This window comes from Hemicordylus capensis, chromosome 5 (assembly GCF_027244095.1).
Source record: "Hemicordylus capensis ecotype Gifberg chromosome 5, rHemCap1.1.pri, whole genome shotgun sequence".
Classification (NCBI taxonomy): Eukaryota; Metazoa; Chordata; class Lepidosauria; order Squamata; family Cordylidae; genus Hemicordylus; species Hemicordylus capensis.
In genome coordinates, this window is record NC_069661.1 from 229,706,217 (window position 1) to 229,726,531 (window position 20,315).

Here is a 20,315-nt window from a genome sequence, read left to right on the forward strand (position 1 = left end):
GAGGCGTAACTATAGGGGAGGCAGGGGGGGCACGTGCCCCGGGTGCCATCTTTTCTGGTCACGTGGGGGGCGCCGCCATGACCAAATTTTTTTTTTTAAAAAATAAAAATATATTTTTTTTGTTAATACAAATGTTTCCTGCTCAGTGCAGCAGCGCTGCAGCAGTCAAGGGAGCACGTCGGCGCCCCCTCCCCCATGAGCGGTCCCTTCCGCGCCGCCCGCGCCCCCCCCCATTGCTCTGCTGGTGCCTGGCGGCCAGTCAGTGGCCTGGCTTGGCGGCGGCGGCGGGCGCTTGTGAGGAAAAACCTAAGTATAATGTAGTATGTTGGGGGGACGGGGGGGGCGCGGGGGGGCGCCATTTCAGTGCTTGCCCCGGGCACCGTTTTCCCTAGTTACGCCTCTGGATCCTAAACAGGCCCATGATGTGGGCGAAGGGTTAAAGCCCATCCCCCCTCCACATTCTTGGTTCGGATCCTTCCGCCTGTGGCTGGCTATTGACTAAAGAAAAACTAAGTCCTGCCTCATGCAGTGGTGATAGGACAGGGCTTCCCAACCCTGGATTCCCACATGTCCTTGAACTACAATTCCCATCATGCCCCGGCACCATGGCCAAAGACTTCTCTGCAATGCCAAAAGCCATTGTGGCTGGGCATGACAGGAGTTGACTTCTGGGGGCCCTTCAAAGAAACACAGGTCATGGGAGGAGGGTGCAGAGATCACAATGGAGAGATCAGGAGGCAACAGCAACCAGAGAAATGTCTCCCTCACTGCAAGAATAACTGTATGGCATGCCGCTCACTTCTGAATACAACAGCAGCCGTCTCTGGTGGCACTTGCAAAAAAAAACGGGGCGGGGTTAGAAAAGCTCTGGTTTAGGGAAATAAATAATTACGATGGACAAACATCATAACTGTTCTTGAATCTTTGCTGATGGGCAACATAATTGCTTTACCATCTCTGTTGTGACTCTCTGGAGTTAGAAAGAATTTCGCATCAGATGAGGTGCCGGGAACACCCCATGAAGTCCTTTTCAAACGTTTCTTTCAAGCTCTTATTGAACTAGCCATAGAATGTGCCTATGGAAACGCGGAGGCAGTTCTACTAACACAAAAGCCATGGAAAACACTGCCACCTAGTCGTGATACGTTGCAATCGCACTTTGCTTAAGAACACAGTCTTGTTCATTGCACTGATCAAAGAAGGAATCACGTTTCTGCTGAGCATCGGTCCATGTTTCTCAAGCAGTGCAAGTGTATTTAAATATAAATAAATAGTCCCACGGGAAGCCTTTTTCTAAAGGTTCTTGAGCAACTTATTTAGGCGAATAATACAGCTCAGTGGCAGAGCATCTGCTTTGCCTACAGAAAGTCCCGGGTTCAAGACTTCTTCCTGAAACCTTGGAGAGCTGCTTCCTGTCGGTGCAGACAATACTAAGCTAGATGGACCAATGGTCTGACTGGTAAGACAGCTGAGTTACCTCTGATCCTATGAGATTACTTCCTGCACATCGCAAAATTTTCTAGCGCTGCCTCTTTAAGAGGCGGGACTCCGTTCTCACTACATTTGCGGAAGTCGCTGGGATTAGAACGTTGTGTATCTTTTTGGTAGATAGTAGTCCCTGATGCCTTTCCGTGTTCTGTGGAATACCACTGAAGAGCACGTGGAGTTCTGCGGACGGAATGTCGGGGAATAACAACGCATTATAGACCCGCATTATAGAATAACCATTATAGACTAATGTCTGCAGTGAAATTCCGCCCGCTTTCCCCGTCCTGGCAGGATCTACGAGAAGAGAGCCATGCAGGTGAATGAATCCGTTTCCGCCAAAGACGAAGCGTAAAGGCGGTCTTTCTCGGAATGAGTGAAGCTCAGGGAAGCCTGTGGTGACAACGCGGGTCGCCGTTAGCTAAGTCCGGCTGGAATCTATCTTCGGATCGATGCCTGATTTGGGCAAGAGAAAATGGATGGATGAAGGTCGTTTCTCGAGACACCAGGAATCTTGCCTTCAGTGATGGATCATGGATGCAGTCCCAGCACGCCTTAGATTAGGTTCTATCAAAGGAGAGATACCTGTGTTGTCATGCCGAAGGCTAGGCGGGGTTAGCCTTTTCATGCAGTGATGCAACCTTCGTTGTTAGATTTGTTTTTAAGCTCCGCGTTACGGTTGTTCCCAAGTTTGATCTTGTATGTTTCCCGAAGGGCTGAGCGTCCGTGTTATTCAGGCAGTATTCTTCGTTCCCTCCCTGACATCTCCTCTCCACCACGACTATGATCGCCTGCTATTGCGCTGTCCGGATTTTCCTTTCTAATGTCAGGATTCTCAGTGTGAGAAAGTCGCTGCGTTTGGTAAGGAAATGGGGTGGGCAGCCTGCCAGGACCTCATCCAGAGGTGTGCAAAGCTGGTTCCAGTGCAGATCCCTGGCAAAAGTCACTTTAATGTGCTGGGGGACTGGAGGGCTGGCTCTGGGTGTCAAATGTGAAAGTGTATCAAGAGGAGGAGCTCAAATAAAAGTAGATGTGCCCATGAACCAAGGGAGATCTTTTACTTCTTTCCTCCAGCTTATCGTGTTAGCCTTTTCACTTGTCTTCCGAGCCTGTGTTCTCTTGCTGAAGTTTGGCCCTTTGTTCTTGGTCTACCCCTTCACCTACTTGTCTTCAGATTTTGCGTCTCTTTGGCTCTGTTTTCTGCTCAAAGTTGTGGAGTCCTCTGGCCCAACTTGCATCAAACTCGGCCAGTGGACAAGCACCAGGAGAGATCTTTTCTCAGATGAGTTCTGCACCAAATTCTCCAAGCTTCATGTCAAGGTGGCCCCTCATCCTTGGAATTACACTCAACATTCTTTGTGGGAAGCATTTGGGGAAGGTTGGGAGAAAGTCTTTGTCTTTGAAGGCCATGAGCCCGTTGGGTCTGGTTGTGTGGCTCAGGTGTATAAAGCTTATGTGGACCTCTCTGCCTTTGGAGCACCAGTGCTAAAGGAATTCTCCAAGAAATCTGTTTTGGATTCTGCCTTGGAAGCTTGGCGTGTGTCTGGTCTTAGTGGACTCTTCCAGTGGCTTTGGAAGAGGAAGCACGGAGAGGTTTCAGAAGACCATCCGTTGCTTCATGGAGATAGTTTCCATCAAGGTGTTCACTGGAATTCTGTGTTGGGAGAGCAAATGCCTGAATATCCAAGCATGCCTTTATCTTCCTCCAAGAGGAACCATCTTATTCCAGTAGCCATTAAAGTAAGTAATGACTGCACACTTCTACTACTACAACAAATATTTATATATGGCTTTTCAACAAAAGTTTCCAAAGTGATTTATATAGAAAAATAAATTACAAATCAATCAAATGGTGCCCTGTCCCCCAAAGCCTCACATTCTAAAAAGAAACACAAACAACAGCACCTGGAGGGTTGCTGTGCTGGAAGGATAGGGCCAGTTGCTCTCCCCTTGCTAAATATGCATAAATATCATCTCTTTAAAGGGGGTCTCTGCTCAGTTAGCAGGGGTTTATTTATTTATTCAATTTATATAATGCCCTTCCGAAAGTGGCTCAATTTCACGGTTCACATTAAAATAAAAAACACATAATAAAACAATTTAAAAACATTTGAACCAGATTAAAATTAACATTAAAACTAGATATCATTAAAAGCCAGGCTAAAAAAGATGGGTCTTTAAGGCTCTCCTGAAGGCCTTATATCCAGAGGGGAGTGTGTTCCACAACTTAGGGGTGACAACTGAGAAGACCCGATCCCAGGCCGCCACCAGATGAACTGGTGGCACCCAAAGACAGACCCCACCTGATGATCTTACTGAGTGGTGGGGATCTTGTAGAGAAAGGCACTCTCTCAGGTAACCTGGACCTAAGCCATTCAAGGCTTTAAAGACAATAACCAGCACTTTGCACTTTGCCTGGAAACATATCCACAGCCAGTGCAACTGTTTAAGGATAGGCATAATGTGGTCTCTCCGGGATGGCCCAGAGACCAATCTGGCTGCTGCATTTTGAACTGACTGAAGTTTCCAAACTATGTACAAAGGCAGCTCTACATTGAGCACATTGCAGTATTCCAGCCTGGAGGTTACCAGTTGATGCAGCACTATTTTAGGTTTCCCCCCTCAAGGAATGGGGTGGGGGAGAAATCAATTGCAGCTAGTAAAAAGTGCTCCTGGCTGTAACCTCAATCTGAGACACCAGGGTCAGACGTGGGTCCACGATTACTCCCAAGCTACAAACCTGTTTTTTGGGGGAGTGTAACCTCATCCAGAACAGGAAGTTCTATCCCGTCTTGCAGATTATGACTCCCAACAATGAGTACCTCCATCCTGCTTGGATTCAGCTTCAGTTAATTATCCCTCATCCAGCCCATTACTGTCTGTAGGCAGGCATTTAATGGGCTAATGCTATTTCCTGATATTGATGACAAGGAGAAATAGATTTGGGTGTCATCAGCATATTGATAACACCCAGCACCAAATCCCCTGATGACCTCACCCAGTGGTTTCATGTAGATGATAAAAAACATTGGTGACAGAGTGGAGCCCTGAAGGACTCCATATGATAGCTCCCATTTTGAAGAGCAACTGTCATTAAGCACCACCATCTGAAATCTAGCTGAGACATGTATAACAGTGCCTCCTATCCCCAAATCCCTCAGGTGATCCAGAAGAATACCATGTTCAACGGTATCAAAAGTCTCTGAGAGATCCAAAAGAAACAGCAGAGTCATACTCCTTCTGTCAATTTCCAGGCAAAGGTCATCTATCAGGCTGACCAAGGCTGTCCACCCCATAGCCCTCCCTAAAGCCAGTTTGAAATGGGTCTAGATAAACAGTTTCTTCCAAGACTACTTGGAGCTGGTCAGATACCACCCTCTCAATCATCTTACCCAACTATGAGAGGTTGGAGACTGGCCTATAATTATCCATCACTGGGGGATCCAGAACGGGTTTCTTATGAAGAGGTCTAGCCACTGCCTCCTTCAAACAAGATGACATCCTGCCCTCCCTCAGTGAGGTATTAGGGATGTGCGAATGATGTTGACATTCAACCTGCTTGATATCGAACCTGTTTGGTTCGAAGGTTCAGGGTCGAATCAAACCATCCCCTATTCGGTCCAACCCCGGACCGAACACCCCCGACTGTTCAGGGGTTTGCAGACCTTTTTTTGTTACTTACCCCCTTCGGGGTAGTTGTTGGAGGTGGTGGTGGGGTTCGCGGAGGTCCCCCCTTCCCCCGCCGGCCTCTCTTGCAGCCCAAATTGGCCTGTTTGGCCAGCTCACAGATACCAGTTGCGGGCGTGGCGGCCTCCAAAATGGCCACCGCGCCGGAGGGGAAGGCCCGAACGGGCCGAAAAGCCGGCCGGTTTGGGCTGCAAGAGAGGCTAGTGGGGGGAGGGGGAACCTCCACAGACACCCTCCCCACCGCCTCCAAAACTACCCCAAAGGGGGTAAGTAACCAAAACAATTTTTTAAATTTAAAAAAAAGTCTGCGAATCCCCCCCCCCAGACTGAACCGGGGGGGGGGAGTGTTCCTAGGGGTGCCAGACTGAACTGGCCTGGTCTGGTCTGAGTCCAGTTCAGACTCGAACCGAACTGGGCCAGCCGGTTCCGTGCGCACCCCTGTGAGGTATTAATGTTATCAACTAGGCTAGCCCCAACGACCTCCCTCCAAGATGGAATCAGCCATGTTGGGCAAGGATCCAAAGAACAGGTGGTAGGCCATACTGTTCCCAAGCAGTTTGTCCACATCCTCAGGTGTCACGGAAAATGATCCAATCTAATCTTGCAAGAGGGATTTCTGGGCACCCCGCTAACTGGCCCTGCAGAAATATTGGAGTCCAGAACAGCCCAAAGGTGAGATATTTTATCTGCAAAGAACTCATTGAATGCGTGACAGTGAGATATTGTTTCTGGAAGGAGATTTGAAACAGAAGGGGCTTGAGTTAAACCCCTAACAATCCAGAACAGCTCTGCTGGATGAGAACTTGCAGACACAATACGTGCAGAATAAAATAACTCCCTTGCTGTATGTATTGCCACAGCATAGGCCTTCAAATGGGCTCTGTGCTGTGTCTTATCAAATTCAGGAGGAGTCCTCCTCCATTTGCACTCCAGTTGTCTACGTTCTTACTTATCTCAAGGTTCCCAATTTGGGGTCCCCAGATGTTGTTGGACTATGTCCCATCATCCCCGGTCTCAATGACCTTGTGCCTGGGGATGATGGGAATTGTAGTCCAATGACCTAGGTTGGGAACTCTTGGCCTAGCCATTTGACAGCATAAGTGTTTTGAGTCTGTCAAGGACAACCTGCTACATTTGTCTCTTGTACAGGTTCTGCATCCTGGATTAGTTCATCAGGTCCAAATGGATCTCTTTCTGATGAAGAACATCAGCCGATTTATTGAACTTTTCCCAGGACTCAAGTGGCTGAGTCTGACGGAGATTGTGGAGGAATTTGAGAAACTCATGATTCAGCAGGTAGGAAACATTTTCATTTGGATTATGGACTTACATAGGAATGTAGGAAGCTGCCTTATACCGAGTCAGACCATTGGTCCATTTAGCTCAGTATTATCTACAAAGACTGGTAGCGGCTTCTCCAAGGTTGCAGGCGGGAGTCTCTCTCAGACCTATCTTGGAGATACTGCCAGGGAGGAAACTTGGAACCTTCTGCATGCAAGCATGCAGGTGTTCTTCCCAGAGCGGCCCCATCCCCTTACGTGGAATATCTTATAGTACTCACACATGTAGTCTCCCATTCAAATGCAAACCAGGGCAGTCCTTGCTTAGCAAAGGGGGCAATTCATGCTTGTTACCACAAGACCAGCTCTCCTGGTTCTTCTAACCCTCTGCCATTTCTTCTTCACCCAACTCCACTGAAACGAACGTTTCAGAGAGGCGTATAGTGACCAGGGACAAAGTGCAGCCAGGGGTCTTCCATCTTTTCCCTTTGTGTGCACCCAGGCTGTGTGCAGAGGCCCGAAATGAGATGGGGTGCAGCGCTCCAGCAGCACTCCAGCAATCGGGGGGGAGATGGCGGCGAGAGCTCCTTCCATGGGCCTGTCTGCCGCCCAAATGACAGGTTGGGCTGTTTTCGGCCCATTTTGAACCTCTCTACGTGCACGCGCAGAGGCCCAAAATGGGCTGAAAACGGCCCAACCTGCCATTTGGGCAGCAGGTGGGCCCATGGAAGGAACTTTCATTGCTGTCTCAGCTGGAAAGTGGTTGTGTGCAGGGTTCTCTGTAACAAGGATTCCCAGATGTTGTTAACTACCACTCCCAGCATCCCCCGCTGCAGCGGTCTTTGGCTGTGAATTATGGGAGCTGTAGTCAACAACATCTGATGATCCCTGTTAGAGGGAACACTGGTTGTGTGATCTCTGTATGGTGCTGCCTCCTTTCAGCTCCCCGTCCCCTGCTCTCTTTAGATCGACTTGCGGTATGAAGCGAGGAACCTGGAACGCTTCCGTCGAAACTTCTGTGATGTGGATTATGTGAAGTTCCCCATTCCACTTCGCCCTTTGGTAACGAGAAACATCCTAGTGGAGACGTTTGAGGTAAGAACGCTGCTGCAGAGCAGAGAGGGCCGACTTCTGCGTTGTTTCACACAACGCATAATCAATGTGTGGAATTCTCTGCCATGAGAGAGGGGCTTTGAGAGGGGTTTGGATAACTTCATGGAGGAGAGGTCTATCATCAGCTACTAGTTGGAAGGCTAAAGGCCACCTCCAGCCTCAAAGGCTGGATGCCTCTGAGTACCAGTTGCAGGGGAGTAACAGCAGGAGAGAGGGCATGCCCTCAACTCCTGCCTGTAGGCTTCCAGCGGCATCTGGTGGGCCACTGTGTGAAACAGGATGCTGGACTAGATGGGCCTTGGGCCTGATCCAGCAGTTCTTATGTTCTTATGTTCTGTTTTCTTGGGGACCACTCAGTCTCTAGACAGTGGCTGGAGAACAAGAAGTGTACCTCACTGAACAAACAGACCCTTTTTGGATGAGTTGGGCTCCATATAGTGGTGTAGGGAGGGCATAGGGGGCTTGTGTTCTCACAGGCAGCCCCACCCCACTCCACCCCAAGGCGGTGTCACACTCCCTACCCTGGCAGTGGCACGTTCCCTGTCCTGGTGTCGATGGCAGCAGCCTCCCCCTGGCAATGGTATACTCCTACCAGCCATGTGGCATGCCACTCGGGATGGGCTGGAAGTGGTGCTGGGCCACTGGAATGCGGCCTTGGGGGTGGGCAGAATGTGGGGAGAGAAGAAGAATGGCAGCGGAGCCCGGCAGCCCCAGGAATGACTGGCCCATGGGGGAGGAGAGGGGAGCAAGATGGCCCCTGGAGGCAGGAAGGTGTGGGTTTTTCGGACCCTTGTGCCCTCTTATAGCCCCGCCTCTGGCTTAATAATAATAATAATAATAATAATAAAATTAATTAATTAATTAATTAATTAATTAATTAATTACATGGACGATCTGAAGTTGTATGGAAAGTCCCAGTCAGAAATTGAATAACTGCTAAACACTGTCCGTATATTCAGTAGCGATATAGCAATGGAGTTTGGACTAGACAAGTGTGCTGCATTAATAATGAACAGAGGAAAAATAACAAAAACAGAAGGAATAGAACTACCCAATGGAAGCAAGATCAAGAACCTGGAAGAAAAAGAACCTTACAAATACTTGGGCATTCTCCAGGCTGATAACATCGCACACGCTGACGTTAAAAGAAAAATTGGAAGTGAATACATTAGGAGAGTCAGAAAAATCCTCAAGTCCAAACTTAACGGCAGGAACACCATACAAGCCATAAACACCTGGGCTATACCTGTTATCAGATACACTACAGGAATAATAGACTGGACCCAGGCAGAGCTAGAGACGCTAGATCGTAAGACCAGGAAAATCATGACCATCAATCATGCTCTTCACCCCTGCAGTGATGTAGATAGGCTCTACCTCCCTCGCAGCTCAGGTGGAAGAGGAATGCTGCAAGTCCATCAAACAGTAGAGGAGGAGAAAAGAGGCCTTGAAGATTATATAAAGGACAGTGAAGAAGATGCACTTCAAATGGTCAATAATGAGAAACTATTCAACACCAATGAAACAAAGCAGGCCTACCAGAAAGAACAAGTCAAGAACCGAGCAGAAAAATGGAAAAATAAGCCACTGCATGGTCAATATTTGCACAATATAAGTGGAAAATCAGACATCACCAAGACCTGGCAATGGCTTAAGAATGGTTACTTGAAGAAAGAAACAGAGGTTTAATACTGGCTGCACAGGAACAGGCACTAAGAACAAATGCAATAAGAGCCAAAGTCGAAAAATCCACCACAAACAGCAAGTGCCGCCTTTGTAAAGAAGCAGATGAAACAGTGGACCACCTAATCAGCTGTTGTCAAAAGATCGCACAGACTGACTACAAACAAAGGCATGACAAGGTAGCAGGGATGATACACTGGAACATCTGCAAAAAATACAAGCTACCTGTAGCCAAAAATTGGTGGGACCATAAAACTGAAAAAGTTGTCGAAAATGAAGAAGTAAAAATATTATGGGACTTCCGACTACAAACAGACAAACATCTGCCACACAATACACCAGATATAACTGTAGTCGAGAAGAAAGAAAAACAAGTCAAAATAATTGACATAGCAATACCAGGAGGTAGCAGAATAGAAAAAAAAGAAATAGAAAAAATCACCAAATACAAAGATCTACAAATGGAAATTGAAAGGCTGTGGCAGAAAAAGACCCAAATAATCCCAGTGGTCATTGGCGCCCTGGGTGCAGTTCCAAAAGACCTTGAAGAGCACCTCAACACCATAGGGGCCACAGAAATCACCATCAGCCAATTACAAAAAGCAGCTTTACTGGGAACAGCCTATATTCTGCAACGATATCTATAACAGCAACAACATTGATAATAAAATCCAGCCATCCCAGGTCCTTGGGAAGGACTCGATGTCTGGATAAAACAAACCAGTCAATAACACCTGTCTGACTGTGTAAACAAGAAATAATAATAATAATAACAACAACAATAAATAATAATTCAGTTTCTATTATCTATATCTATAATAAAGCTGAAGCAAAAAGTAGTCTTGTGGCACCTGAAAGATGAGCGATGAGCAGATTATACGCTTTTACGGACTAGAATCCAGTTCAGGTTCATGAAACGTTATCCTCCGTTGGCAGATATTAGGAGCATTGACCCGTCCTGGGTCAGACCAGATAGGCAGCTGGAGACATGCGCTCTCTCGGATGCTGTTGAGCCAGCAAGGGGCAGGCTCTGACGGAGGGTTTTTTATGGCTAGCAGGAGCCCCACCCCTTCCTAGATTCAAAGGGCAGCCCTTCTTCTGAGGAGACACTCGGGCTGGTACCCCTTGCTCCCCAGGAGACCTATCAAGAGGGAGACCCAAGCAGCAGACTTGACCCAGGCCTGGCATTTATTATTTTATTTATTTAAAACATTTCTATACCGCCCAAACTTGCGTCTGCTCCGGGGAACCCAGGGGCAATGGTGTGTGTGTGCTGGGGGGAGGTAAAAAGGAAGTGGTTGGAACCCTGTCAGCGGGTGCTGGGTCTCCAGAGCTCCAGGAGTTCTCTGACGGGGTGGCCAGCTCCGGCTACTCGGGGAGCGGGGATCCTGGCCAGAGCAGACTCCCCGCTTTTGAGCTCGCTCTCCTCGGGGTTGGTGCCTGAGCAAACCCTGATACATACAGAAGCAGGGGTATGGGCTAGGCTTTCCCATTTGTGCTGGCCATGGTGACTGCAATAAGCCCCAACCTTCTTTCCAGCGCTGAAGCAGTGGGGGTGACAGAGGTTGTCCCCACAGGCGATTGCTCAAAGTTCGAAGCTGGGTTCAGATCCTGGTTTCTTTCAAGTGCTTTAGTTAGAATAAGCCAGGATCGGTCAGTTAACTCCTGCTAACTTGGCAAAGAGGCACCTTTTAATATGGTGATTCTCTTTATTTAGCAGGGGGGGAGTAACTGGCCCTATCCACCCCTAGCACAGTACCTCCAGTGACTGTTGCTGGTGTCTATCTTATGCTTATTTTTAGCCTGTGAGCCCTTTGGGGACAGGGAGCCATCTTATTTATTTATTATTTCTCTGTGTAAACCGCCCTGAGCCATTTTTGGAAGGGTGGTATAGAAATTGAATGAATGAATGAATGAATGAATGAATGACCAATCCTGGCTTGCTTCTAACCACAATCAGAAGTGGAATTTTTCCAGCTTACACTTGGGCAGAAAATGGGGGAACATGTCCCCTCAAGGTTGATTGATGGGGTGTGCAGACCAGGTTTAATCTTGGCTTCACACAATGTTGGAACTGGCTCATTGTGCATGGATAAGCATTATGACTGGATGTTTCCAACCTTGAGACCTTGCAGTAGGCTGTAACTCAATGGCAGAGCTCACATTTGGTATGTAGGAAGTCCCAGGTTCTCTGGCATCTCCAGGTAGGGTGGTAAAGCTGCTGTCAGTCAGTGTAGGCATGGGCCAATGGTATAGATGGACCAGTGGTCTGATTCAGTATAAGATAGCTTCATATGTCACCATCCTGAAAATGCATTAATAATGTTATGAATGGAAGCCCAGTCATCCCTCATAGCCAGATGTACTGATGGATGTCCTTTGCATTTGCTCTCCAAAGGGCAGGGGAAATGTTCCCGAAAAGCTTGTCAGGAAGGTTTCAGAGAGCCTTCCTTATTTCATGTTGTCTCTGTTCAAGGAGAGTGAACCAATCTCCCAGTATCTGCACACTGAAACCGTGATGGAGCTGCGGCAGAAAATTGCCAAGATGGGTATGGACATGCTTCTAAAGATGGTAAGAAGGTTTGTCTTCTGAAACTTGGGCTTGTCCTGTCTCTGTAACTAGAGTCAAGGGAACTGCTGTATTAAATTCCAAGTTCTTCAACCAGAAAATGTGAAAAGAATTAATTATACTAGCTTAACCCGCACAGAGCATCTGCGCGCTAGTACTTGATTGCTCCCCTCACCCCCCTGCCACAACCTCCTCACCTCAGAGTTCTCTCCACCCTCACCTGAGCTGTGCTCTTGCTGCTGCTGCTGCTCCTCCTCCTCCTCCATCCCAGTACTTCCATCCCCCTCCTCCCTCTTGGTTGCTGCTCCATTCCATTGCTCCATCTCTCTCACCGCTCTTGGTTGCAACTGCAGCATTGCTGGCGTCGATTGGCCAAGCCGCATCCCCCTAACCCCAGAAACTTCAACACCCTCTCCTGAGCCCCATTCCTGCTCCTCCCCGCAGAAGTATCAGCAGCAGTTGACTGGGCCCTTCCTCAGTGCCACCGCCGCCATGGCTGCTTGTTCCCCTCAGGACGCTGGCAGGCATGGACCCGTCCCTCACCTGCCTGCCTCCCAATGGCCTCTGTAGCTCCAAGTAGCAGCAATGGTTGACTGGGCCCTTCCTCACTGCTGCCATGGCCACTTGTTCCCTTCAGAACGCTGACAGGCCCAGGCCCGTCCCTCACCCTTCCTTCTCTCTCTCCCTCCCCGAGTTAACAGATCTTGTGCATTTTGTTTCCTCATCTAATTTGCACAGTGCCACCCTCCTTCTCTTGAAGGGGCTCTTTCCTCCCTCACGAACTCTCTCTTTGCAGACCCCTGCCCACTATCATATTCCCCCCTCCCTCCCCCCACTCTATATACATACATACTTTTCTCCTCTACAGTCTTCCCACCAGTAACAGCTGCATTCCAACTGACCTTAACCATCACCTCTTCCCTATCTGCATATGGAATTCCCACTGCCCAATCACCACAGTGCTCCTGCTCTGTTACCTCCGATTGGTAAAGCACTGTGTGGGCGGGGCTTGCCATGCACCATTTGCCACGGACCACCTAAGCCTTTTATATAGATAGATAGAAGATACTTGACTTGTATTTTGAATGTGAAAGTTTGTCATTTCTAGTCTTGAAGACGTTGGCAGGCTGATGAACACATCAGATTTATGGGTTGGATTCTGATCTTGCTTGTGGGTTATATCCTTCTCCACACAGAAGGATCCCTTCTGTGAGTGCAACTCTCCTCCTCCTGTATATGAAGATTAGGATCTAGGACTATATTTTCTTTGTTGTGATGGGGGGAGGGCGGAGCAGTAGTCTTGGAAGTGGGTGGAAGGGAGCAGAGAACAGAATACTAGCCTGAGGAGCACTGGATCATCAGCCCAGACCTTATCTGGTTTCAGACATATTGTGTATTTAATGCACATATTGTGTAATGCACATTAAGTGTATTTAATGCACATATTGACGACCTCCCTTAAGTGCAAAGCAGATAGCCTGCTACTAAGATTAATTACTACAATTAATGCAAGGGTCATTTGACTTGAGAAGCGATATGGTTTCATTTTTCATGCTGGAATTCCCAATTCTTCAGGTGTTCGTTGACAACTTTGTCCATGCTGATCTGCACCCTGGGAACATCCTGGTCCAGGGAGCAAAGCAGTTAAGTGACAGACTTGAGGATCTGACTACCGTTACAGACCTGTTTGACACTCTCATTTTGGAGCTGCAGCCACCACACTCTTCACTCCGCCTGGTGCTTCTGGACGCAGGCATTGTAGCCGAGCTGCAGGGTGCTGATCTTGAGAACTTCCGGGCAGTGTTCACAGCTGTAGTATTAGGGCAGGTAAGACCCGATTCCTGGATGAGCCTTATGCCTTTTGGCACCCTAGGAAAAAACCTGCTGCAGTCATGTGCAATCCAGATTATGGGCCCACTGGCCTTCCCTTTGATCTCACTGTGTTCTGGAATCTTGGCTTGGACCAATATCTTGTTTTTAATGCCTCTTAAGATCACCCTTTGGCTTAATTTCTGTAGATTTCCTCCACTGATCTTCTAGTACTGCTGGGACTTTTGCTTCGCCTCCACAAAAGCCTGCTTCTGCCGCCATTTTCTCATCTTCCTTCCAAGATCAGTGCAAGGCAGCTACTTTTTAAGCAGAACTGAGCATCTGCTCCTTTAAGAGCTCATAGACGCATAGGAAGCTGCCTTCTACCAAGTCAGACTCTTGGTCTCTCTAGCTCAGTATTGTCCACACAGACTGGCAGCGGCTTCGCCAAGGTTGCAGGCAGGAAGCTCTCTCAGCACTATCTTGGAGATGCCAGGGAGGGAACTTGAAACCTTCTGCATGCAAGCAGGCAGGCAGGCACTCTTCCCAGAGCACCAGATTCCTGAAGGGGAATCTCTTACAGTGCTCACACATGTAGTCTCCCATTCAAATGCAGAGAAGGTTCAAGTTCCCAGATTTGCACCTATTGGAAAAACTGCATCTACTCAATGTCTCCTTTGTAGAGGGATGGAAGTGGAACTTCTGTCTGCGGTAGGATATGACAACCTTACTCCTTTAGAGCACTGGCAAAGCTTCTAAAGGTGGGTGGGCTATATAGTAAATTGGGAGTTGTCATGCTTCGAGACTATTGGCCAGAAGGCCGTGAATGTGTTTCATGTGTCCTGGGAGTTAGTGGTGTGGGGACACCCCAGCAGGGGCGCCCCAGCCTGCTGATCACAGAAGCTGCCACAATCACATTAATGGCGTTTGCCTCTGTAGACAAAGCCGTAACTGTGATGAGGATGGAGATGTGTTCCTGGCAGATCAGTGCCAGGGATGGGACTTCTCTTCTGGGTGCACTCTGGAATGCTGTACATAAGTACAGCATTCCATCTCCCTGCCCCCACTGTCTGAGCAGAGTTTTTGTTTAGAGACAAGAGGTGGAAGAGCCAGCCTCTGATCTCTGAACCGTGGTTCAGAAATTGGGAATGTTATGTCTGAACCAAGCATTGGAGATTCTACTTCTATGGCTCACTCTGCTCTTTGTCTCTTGATTATGTAGCAGTAGTGGCTTGTCCTAATGGGTCAGGAGGCACCAAAGGCGGCAGCTCGGGTTGCTTCTCTCCCCACCACCCGCCTCGTCCGAGAGCCACTCTGCTTGCAGGCTGACCATTCGTCAGGTAGGGCTGTACAGTTAACAGGTCCAGATTCTCTGCCATGAGATGTGGTGACTGCCAACAACCTGGATGGCTTTAAGAGGGGTTTGGATAACTTCGTAGAGGAGAGGTCTATCATTGGCTACTAGTTGGTGGGCTAAAGGTCACCTCCAGCCTCAAAGGCAGGATGCCTCTGAGTACCAGTTGCAGGGGGATAACCGCAGGAGAGAGGGCATGCCCTTACCTCTTGCCTGTGGGCTTCTCAGCGGCGTCTGGTGGGCCACTGTGCGAAAATAGGATGCTGGACTAGATGGGCCTTGGGCCTGATCCAGCAGGGCGGTTCTTGGGTTCTTATGTACAGGTAGAGCCTGTAACTAGTTAGAGTTGTGTGCTTCATCGCGCAGCTCTACTAGATGAATGACCAGCCTGCAGGCAATGTGGCTCCCAGGTGGGTCAGGAAAGAGAGGAGCAACCCAAGCTGCTTCTTTTGGCGCCCCACCCCCAACGGACAAGCCATAGTTGCTAGAAAGGGAAACAGACTTGAGTAAGTGACCCAAATAAAGACAAACAAGAGGGCAAAAAACGGAATCCTTGGACATGCTGTTTGTGGAAATGTTGCTCAGCAAGGAATATAAAGTGTCCCCCTGCTTTGCTCTGCAGGGGGAGAGAGTGGCAGAGCTAATCCTCCATCACGCCAGAGCAAACCGGTGCAAGGATGTGGAGAGATTTAAAGCGGAAATGGCCGATCTGGTCACAAAGGCCAGGAGCAATACAATTGCACTGGGAAAGGTCAGTAGCCTGAGGCCGAGTCTTCCTTTGCCTACATCTGTTTCAACACAAAAGCACAGAATGTGGCTCAGGGCACAGGTGATCATTTTTTCAGAGGATTAGTTAGATTTTTTAACTTCCCTGTATCTCCAAGTGCCAGGAACCAATCAAAGGGTTTGGGGTATTTTTTATTCTTTCCTTTTTTTTTTTAGGCTTAAGGCCAGGGAAGAAGTAGAAGTTACTCAGAGAAGTAGAAGTTGGGAAAGTTACTCATCCAGGAGATAACAACAGACATTTTAAAAAGAAGCTCTCAGCCATAGCCCCTTTGTGCATGTCACAAACTTGTTATTTTCAGTCTTTAATATGATATATCTCATATTAAAACATCACTGTACATCTTTGGGGTTTTTTTTAGCCTACTCTCTGAAGGAAAGATGGCTTTTGAAATTACTGTGTCTGTGTGCCTCCCCACAATAACATTTACATTTACAGTCCAATATAAACCAGATTCATAACACATAAGGAAGTCCTACAAAACCCAAATAGTTCGGGGTTTTTTTTGGCTGATCCGCCATATTGGTCCAAGATGGCAGCCACCGAAAGTAAAGGCAGCGCCCCTTTGTAACTCATGTGCTGACCATTGAGTGCAATCAAATTCATAGGACATGAGAGAGGACCCTAGGGAAGCCTGACAGAGTTACTTTTTGCCAATCTGCCATATTGCTCCAAAATAGTGGCTGTTGAAAGTATAGGCAACGCCTCTTTGTAACTCTTGTGTAGACAGCTGGATGCAAGCCAGATTCACAGCACAATGGGAGTGGGTCCTAGGTAAGAGTCACCATGTTAAAAGAAGTGGGAAGTCAGCTTCTTTTGATCAACTTAGATTAGAACAACTTGTTTTCAGTTGTGAATTGGTTGTACTTACGGCCTGATGAATGAAATGAATGGCATTTTTAACCCTTTGCCTTCCAGATCCAAGTAGCAAGCCTGCTGTCCAGTGTTTTCAAGTTACTGATGACCCATCAGGTGAGGTCATTCTAAGATGTTCATTTTTCTTTCTCACTGCATTAGGCCACGCCACCTGAAGGACATTTCATTCAGAATAGGGAATTCCTGCCTGAGTGTGTGGACATGTGTCAGGACACCAAGCCTGATTAGTGACAAGAGTCTGACCCTGAAGGAACGGGACTAGCACTAGATCCAGCCCTGGGCCCCAACACCAGGCCAGAGCTTGAGAGCCCCCAAGCCAGAGCCTCCAAAGTGGCATCCTCAGAATCCTGGGGAAGCAGCCTCTCCCACACCTGTTGGCAAGCATGACTTGACCCCTTAGCTAAGCTGGGTCTACCCTGGTTGCATGTGAAAGGGAGACTAGAAGTGTGAGCACTGTAAGATACTCCCTTCAGGGGATGGAGCCGCTCTGAGAAGAGCATCTAGGTTCCAAGTTCCCTCCCTGGCATCTCCAAGATAGGGCTGAGAGAGATTCCTTCCTGCAACCTTGGAAAAGCTGCTGCCAGTCTATGAAGACAATACTGAGCTAGATAGACCAATGGTCTGACTTAGTATATGGCAGCTCCCTACGTTCCTATGTTCCTTTCATTCCACACGACATTGCAAAATAGGTAGTTGCTACTCTTTTGAGCCACTGTCAATACTGCACATTCTTAAGACAATTTCTACCCAGGATGAGTTGGAATATGTTCATGGAGAGAGAGCGAAGTCATCTGTAATGAGAGATAATCATCCCACCCCCACCTTGAGAGTTTTGAATCCTTGTATTGTTTCTCTGACACCAACCATCTACTTTTACCTCTTGGTATCTTTGTGTTCCCAGGTAAAGCTGGAGAGTAACTTTGCCTCCGTCGTCTTTGCCATTATGGTTTTAGAAGGCCTTGGCCGCTCGCTCGACCCTGAACTGGATATCCTGAAGGCGGCCAAACCTCTTCTCATCAAACCTCCAAATTCCCTCCTGACGTAGTAAAAGGGACTAGTCAGGCTGGCCTTTGTGGGGCTTTTTCCGTAAAAGAGCTGCCCACAAGCTGCCTGCTAGATGTAGGAGTTGGAAATAGCGTGAATGTTTGAATGATTCGAACAGATAATATTAAGGGGCTAAAACTTTCCCATTTGGAACCTGATATTTGAATGCAGTCCCTTATAGGCATTCCCATCAAACCCAAGGTGTCGTTGGACTACAACTTCCATCATCCCCAGCCACAAGGGTGATGCGAGTTGTAGTCCAACAACATCTGGTGATCCAAAGTTCGGAACCTAGGGCAGGGCTGTTTAACTTTGGCCCTCCTGCAGATGTTGGCCTACAACTACCATAATCCCTTTGTATTGGCCACTGTGGTTGGGGATCATTGGAGTTGTAGTCCAAAAAACATCTGGGGGCCCCAAGTTGAGCAGGCCTATCTTAGGAGATGTTTTACATTAGTCTAAAGGAATTTTTTCAATACCATGGGCTATATGAGAAACCTCCAGTGATATTATTGTGGGTTAGGTTGCCGGATATATTTGCGTTAATGACCAGTCCTATTAGGACAGTTGACTCTTCCAGTCTACTGAGAGAAGCAAAGACCCCTTATACTGCCAATCATAACGGAAACATTCAAAGTTTACAATAGCAGCACTTAGCCCATGGCTGCATAACGCAGCCCCCCAGCTGTTAGACTACAACTCCCATCATCCCTGACTATTGGCCACTGTGGGTGGGGATGATGGGCACTGTGGCCCAACAACAGTGCTGAAGTTGTACAGCCCTGACATATATCCTTTCCTTCTCTAAGCTAAACCTTAAGAAATGTATGTTTTGGAGGGAGTGGGCAAGGGTAGCCTATGTATCGGACTGTATTTCTGTAATACAAGCATTCAGTTAATATTGGTATGATGCATTATAAGTCATTCATTCATTCGATTTCTATACTGCCCTTCCAAAAATGGCTCAGGGTGGTTTACACAGAGAAATAATACATAAAATAAGATGGCTCCCTGTCCCCAAAGGGCTCACAATCTAGAAAGAAACATCAGATAGACACCAGCAACAGTCATTGGCGGTTCTGTGCTGGGGGTGGATAGGGCCAGTTACTCTCGCCCTGCTCAATAAAGAGAATCACCACGTGCCTCTTTGCCAACCATCGATTCCCTCCCCCCGCCCCCAAGTTTTTGATTTTAGAAATTGGTGGGCTGTCTTTATTTCAGAGTCCTCTTCCTCTTGGGTAAATATAGGCATAACCTGGATTTAAGCTGTATTTTTAAGGGGGTCATCTATTTGTGTAAATATGGTAGCTGGGTGGACCAATGGTCTGATTCAGTAAAAGGCAGCATCCATTATAACCTATGCTGTTGCCATTGGCAGCAACATGCCTAGCAGAGAGGTGGCCTATGACAGGGCATCACACTTAGGATCCTGCAACAGCTAGAGCCAGCCCTGTTGGTCAATGTCTCTTTCTGATACTGAGACTGAGCATTGCAGACTTAAACCCCATTCGCACAGGGCTAGCGGCATAGGAACTATTTCCGCATGGTGAAATCCCATTCTGCCGTGGAAAGCATCTGAATATAGGAATCACATTAATAAGGCCAATAACATGGGCTTTGCCACTTCACTTCCCACGTCACCTTGCCTCCCAAGTGATTATACAGCTGAGACACACAAGCGTGCACACAGGCGCGCACACACACACACCCTGTGTTTCTGCCGAAAATGGCATTCAAGGAGGCTTACACAGATCTTAGAAATGACAACCATAAACGTCACAGGATGAATCAGTATAATAAATAGCAGATAACAAGCAGTTTGAAACCAGGTCTAAAACTAAGAAAGGGAAGGAGAAAGGAAGAGAACAGTAAACACACAGCCTGAAAAAGCAAATTAAAAATAAAAATGGGCAACAGAATCAGCCACGTTACCACTTCAACTTCTGTAGCCATAAACAGATCTTCAAGTTTATATTATATATACTCACTGGCAAGAGAACATCTACTACTATAAGACTGTATTTTTACAAACCCTCTAAATATTATAGTGTCTGAAATGTGCAAAATATGTTGGTAATTGAATTGGAATTTTTGGCCATTTCTGAGTCTCTTTATTATTTATTTATTTATTTATTTATTTATTTAAAATATTTATACCCCGCCCCTCCAGTGTACTACTGCTTGGGGCAGCTCACAACAATAAGATAGACACAAATACAATAGAAGTAATAAAATAAACAGGTTGCTCACCTGTAACTTATGATCTGGTAGAGATCCGTCGACATCCATAAGAATGGGTTCTGCGCCTGCGCAGGAATCCCCGCGGTAGCCATGCCTCAGCTTGTCGAGGCGTCCAAGCCCCACCCACACGCAGCGCGTGCTATTTAAGAGCGGGGCTGGGCGCCATGTTCCTCAGTTCTTTGGACGACCGCCGAAGAGGACGATCATCGCAGATAGACATCATGAGTGGAGACGAACAGATACGGTAAGCATAGTAAGCATCATGCACACAGAGGAGCACCACTACTGCAGAGGGGAAGGATGGGAGGGTCTTATGGATGTCGACAGATCTCTACCAGATCATAAGTTACAGGTGAGCAACCTGTTTATCTGGATCGAGATCCGTCGACA

The 20,315-nt window shown here is 47.6% G+C and overlaps 1 protein-coding gene across 4 annotated transcripts; it reads left to right on the plus strand.

Annotated features, from left to right (window-relative positions):
• The first annotated feature begins 1,563 nt into the window (after positions 1 to 1,563).
• On the plus strand, positions 1,564 to 19,782 carry ADCK2 (aarF domain containing kinase 2). 4 transcript variants are annotated; one of them, XM_053254753.1, is made up of 8 exons: positions 1,564 to 3,225; positions 6,322 to 6,468; positions 7,419 to 7,547; positions 11,647 to 11,820; positions 13,393 to 13,644; positions 15,603 to 15,731; positions 16,683 to 16,736; positions 17,542 to 19,782. In XM_053254753.1, exons 1-8 carry the CDS (start codon positions 2,269 to 2,271, stop codon positions 17,683 to 17,685), a joined length of 1,986 nt encoding a protein of 661 aa, XP_053110728.1. In that variant the 5' UTR covers positions 1,564 to 2,268; the 3' UTR covers positions 17,686 to 19,782. The 4 variants fall into 4 exon arrangements, with proteins under 4 accessions (XP_053110728.1, XP_053110729.1, XP_053110731.1 ...); XM_053254754.1 differs by having other exon boundaries at positions 11,725 to 11,820; XM_053254756.1 differs by having other exon boundaries at positions 1,564 to 2,346.
• The last annotated feature ends 533 nt before the right edge of the window (positions 19,783 to 20,315 follow it).

Excerpts from the sequence above, each read along its gene's own strand:
- ADCK2 (XM_053254753.1), top strand. The coding sequence starts at position 2,269 with ATGATCGCCTGCTATTGCGCTGTCCGGATTTTCCTTTCTAATGTCAGG. Across the intron at positions 11,821-13,392 it reads TGGACATGCTTCTAAAGATG|GTGTTCGTTGACAACTTTGT; the intron begins GTAAGAAGGTTT and ends CCAATTCTTCAG. Across the intron at positions 16,737-17,541 it reads AGTTACTGATGACCCATCAG|GTAAAGCTGGAGAGTAACTT; the intron begins GTGAGGTCATTC and ends TTGTGTTCCCAG.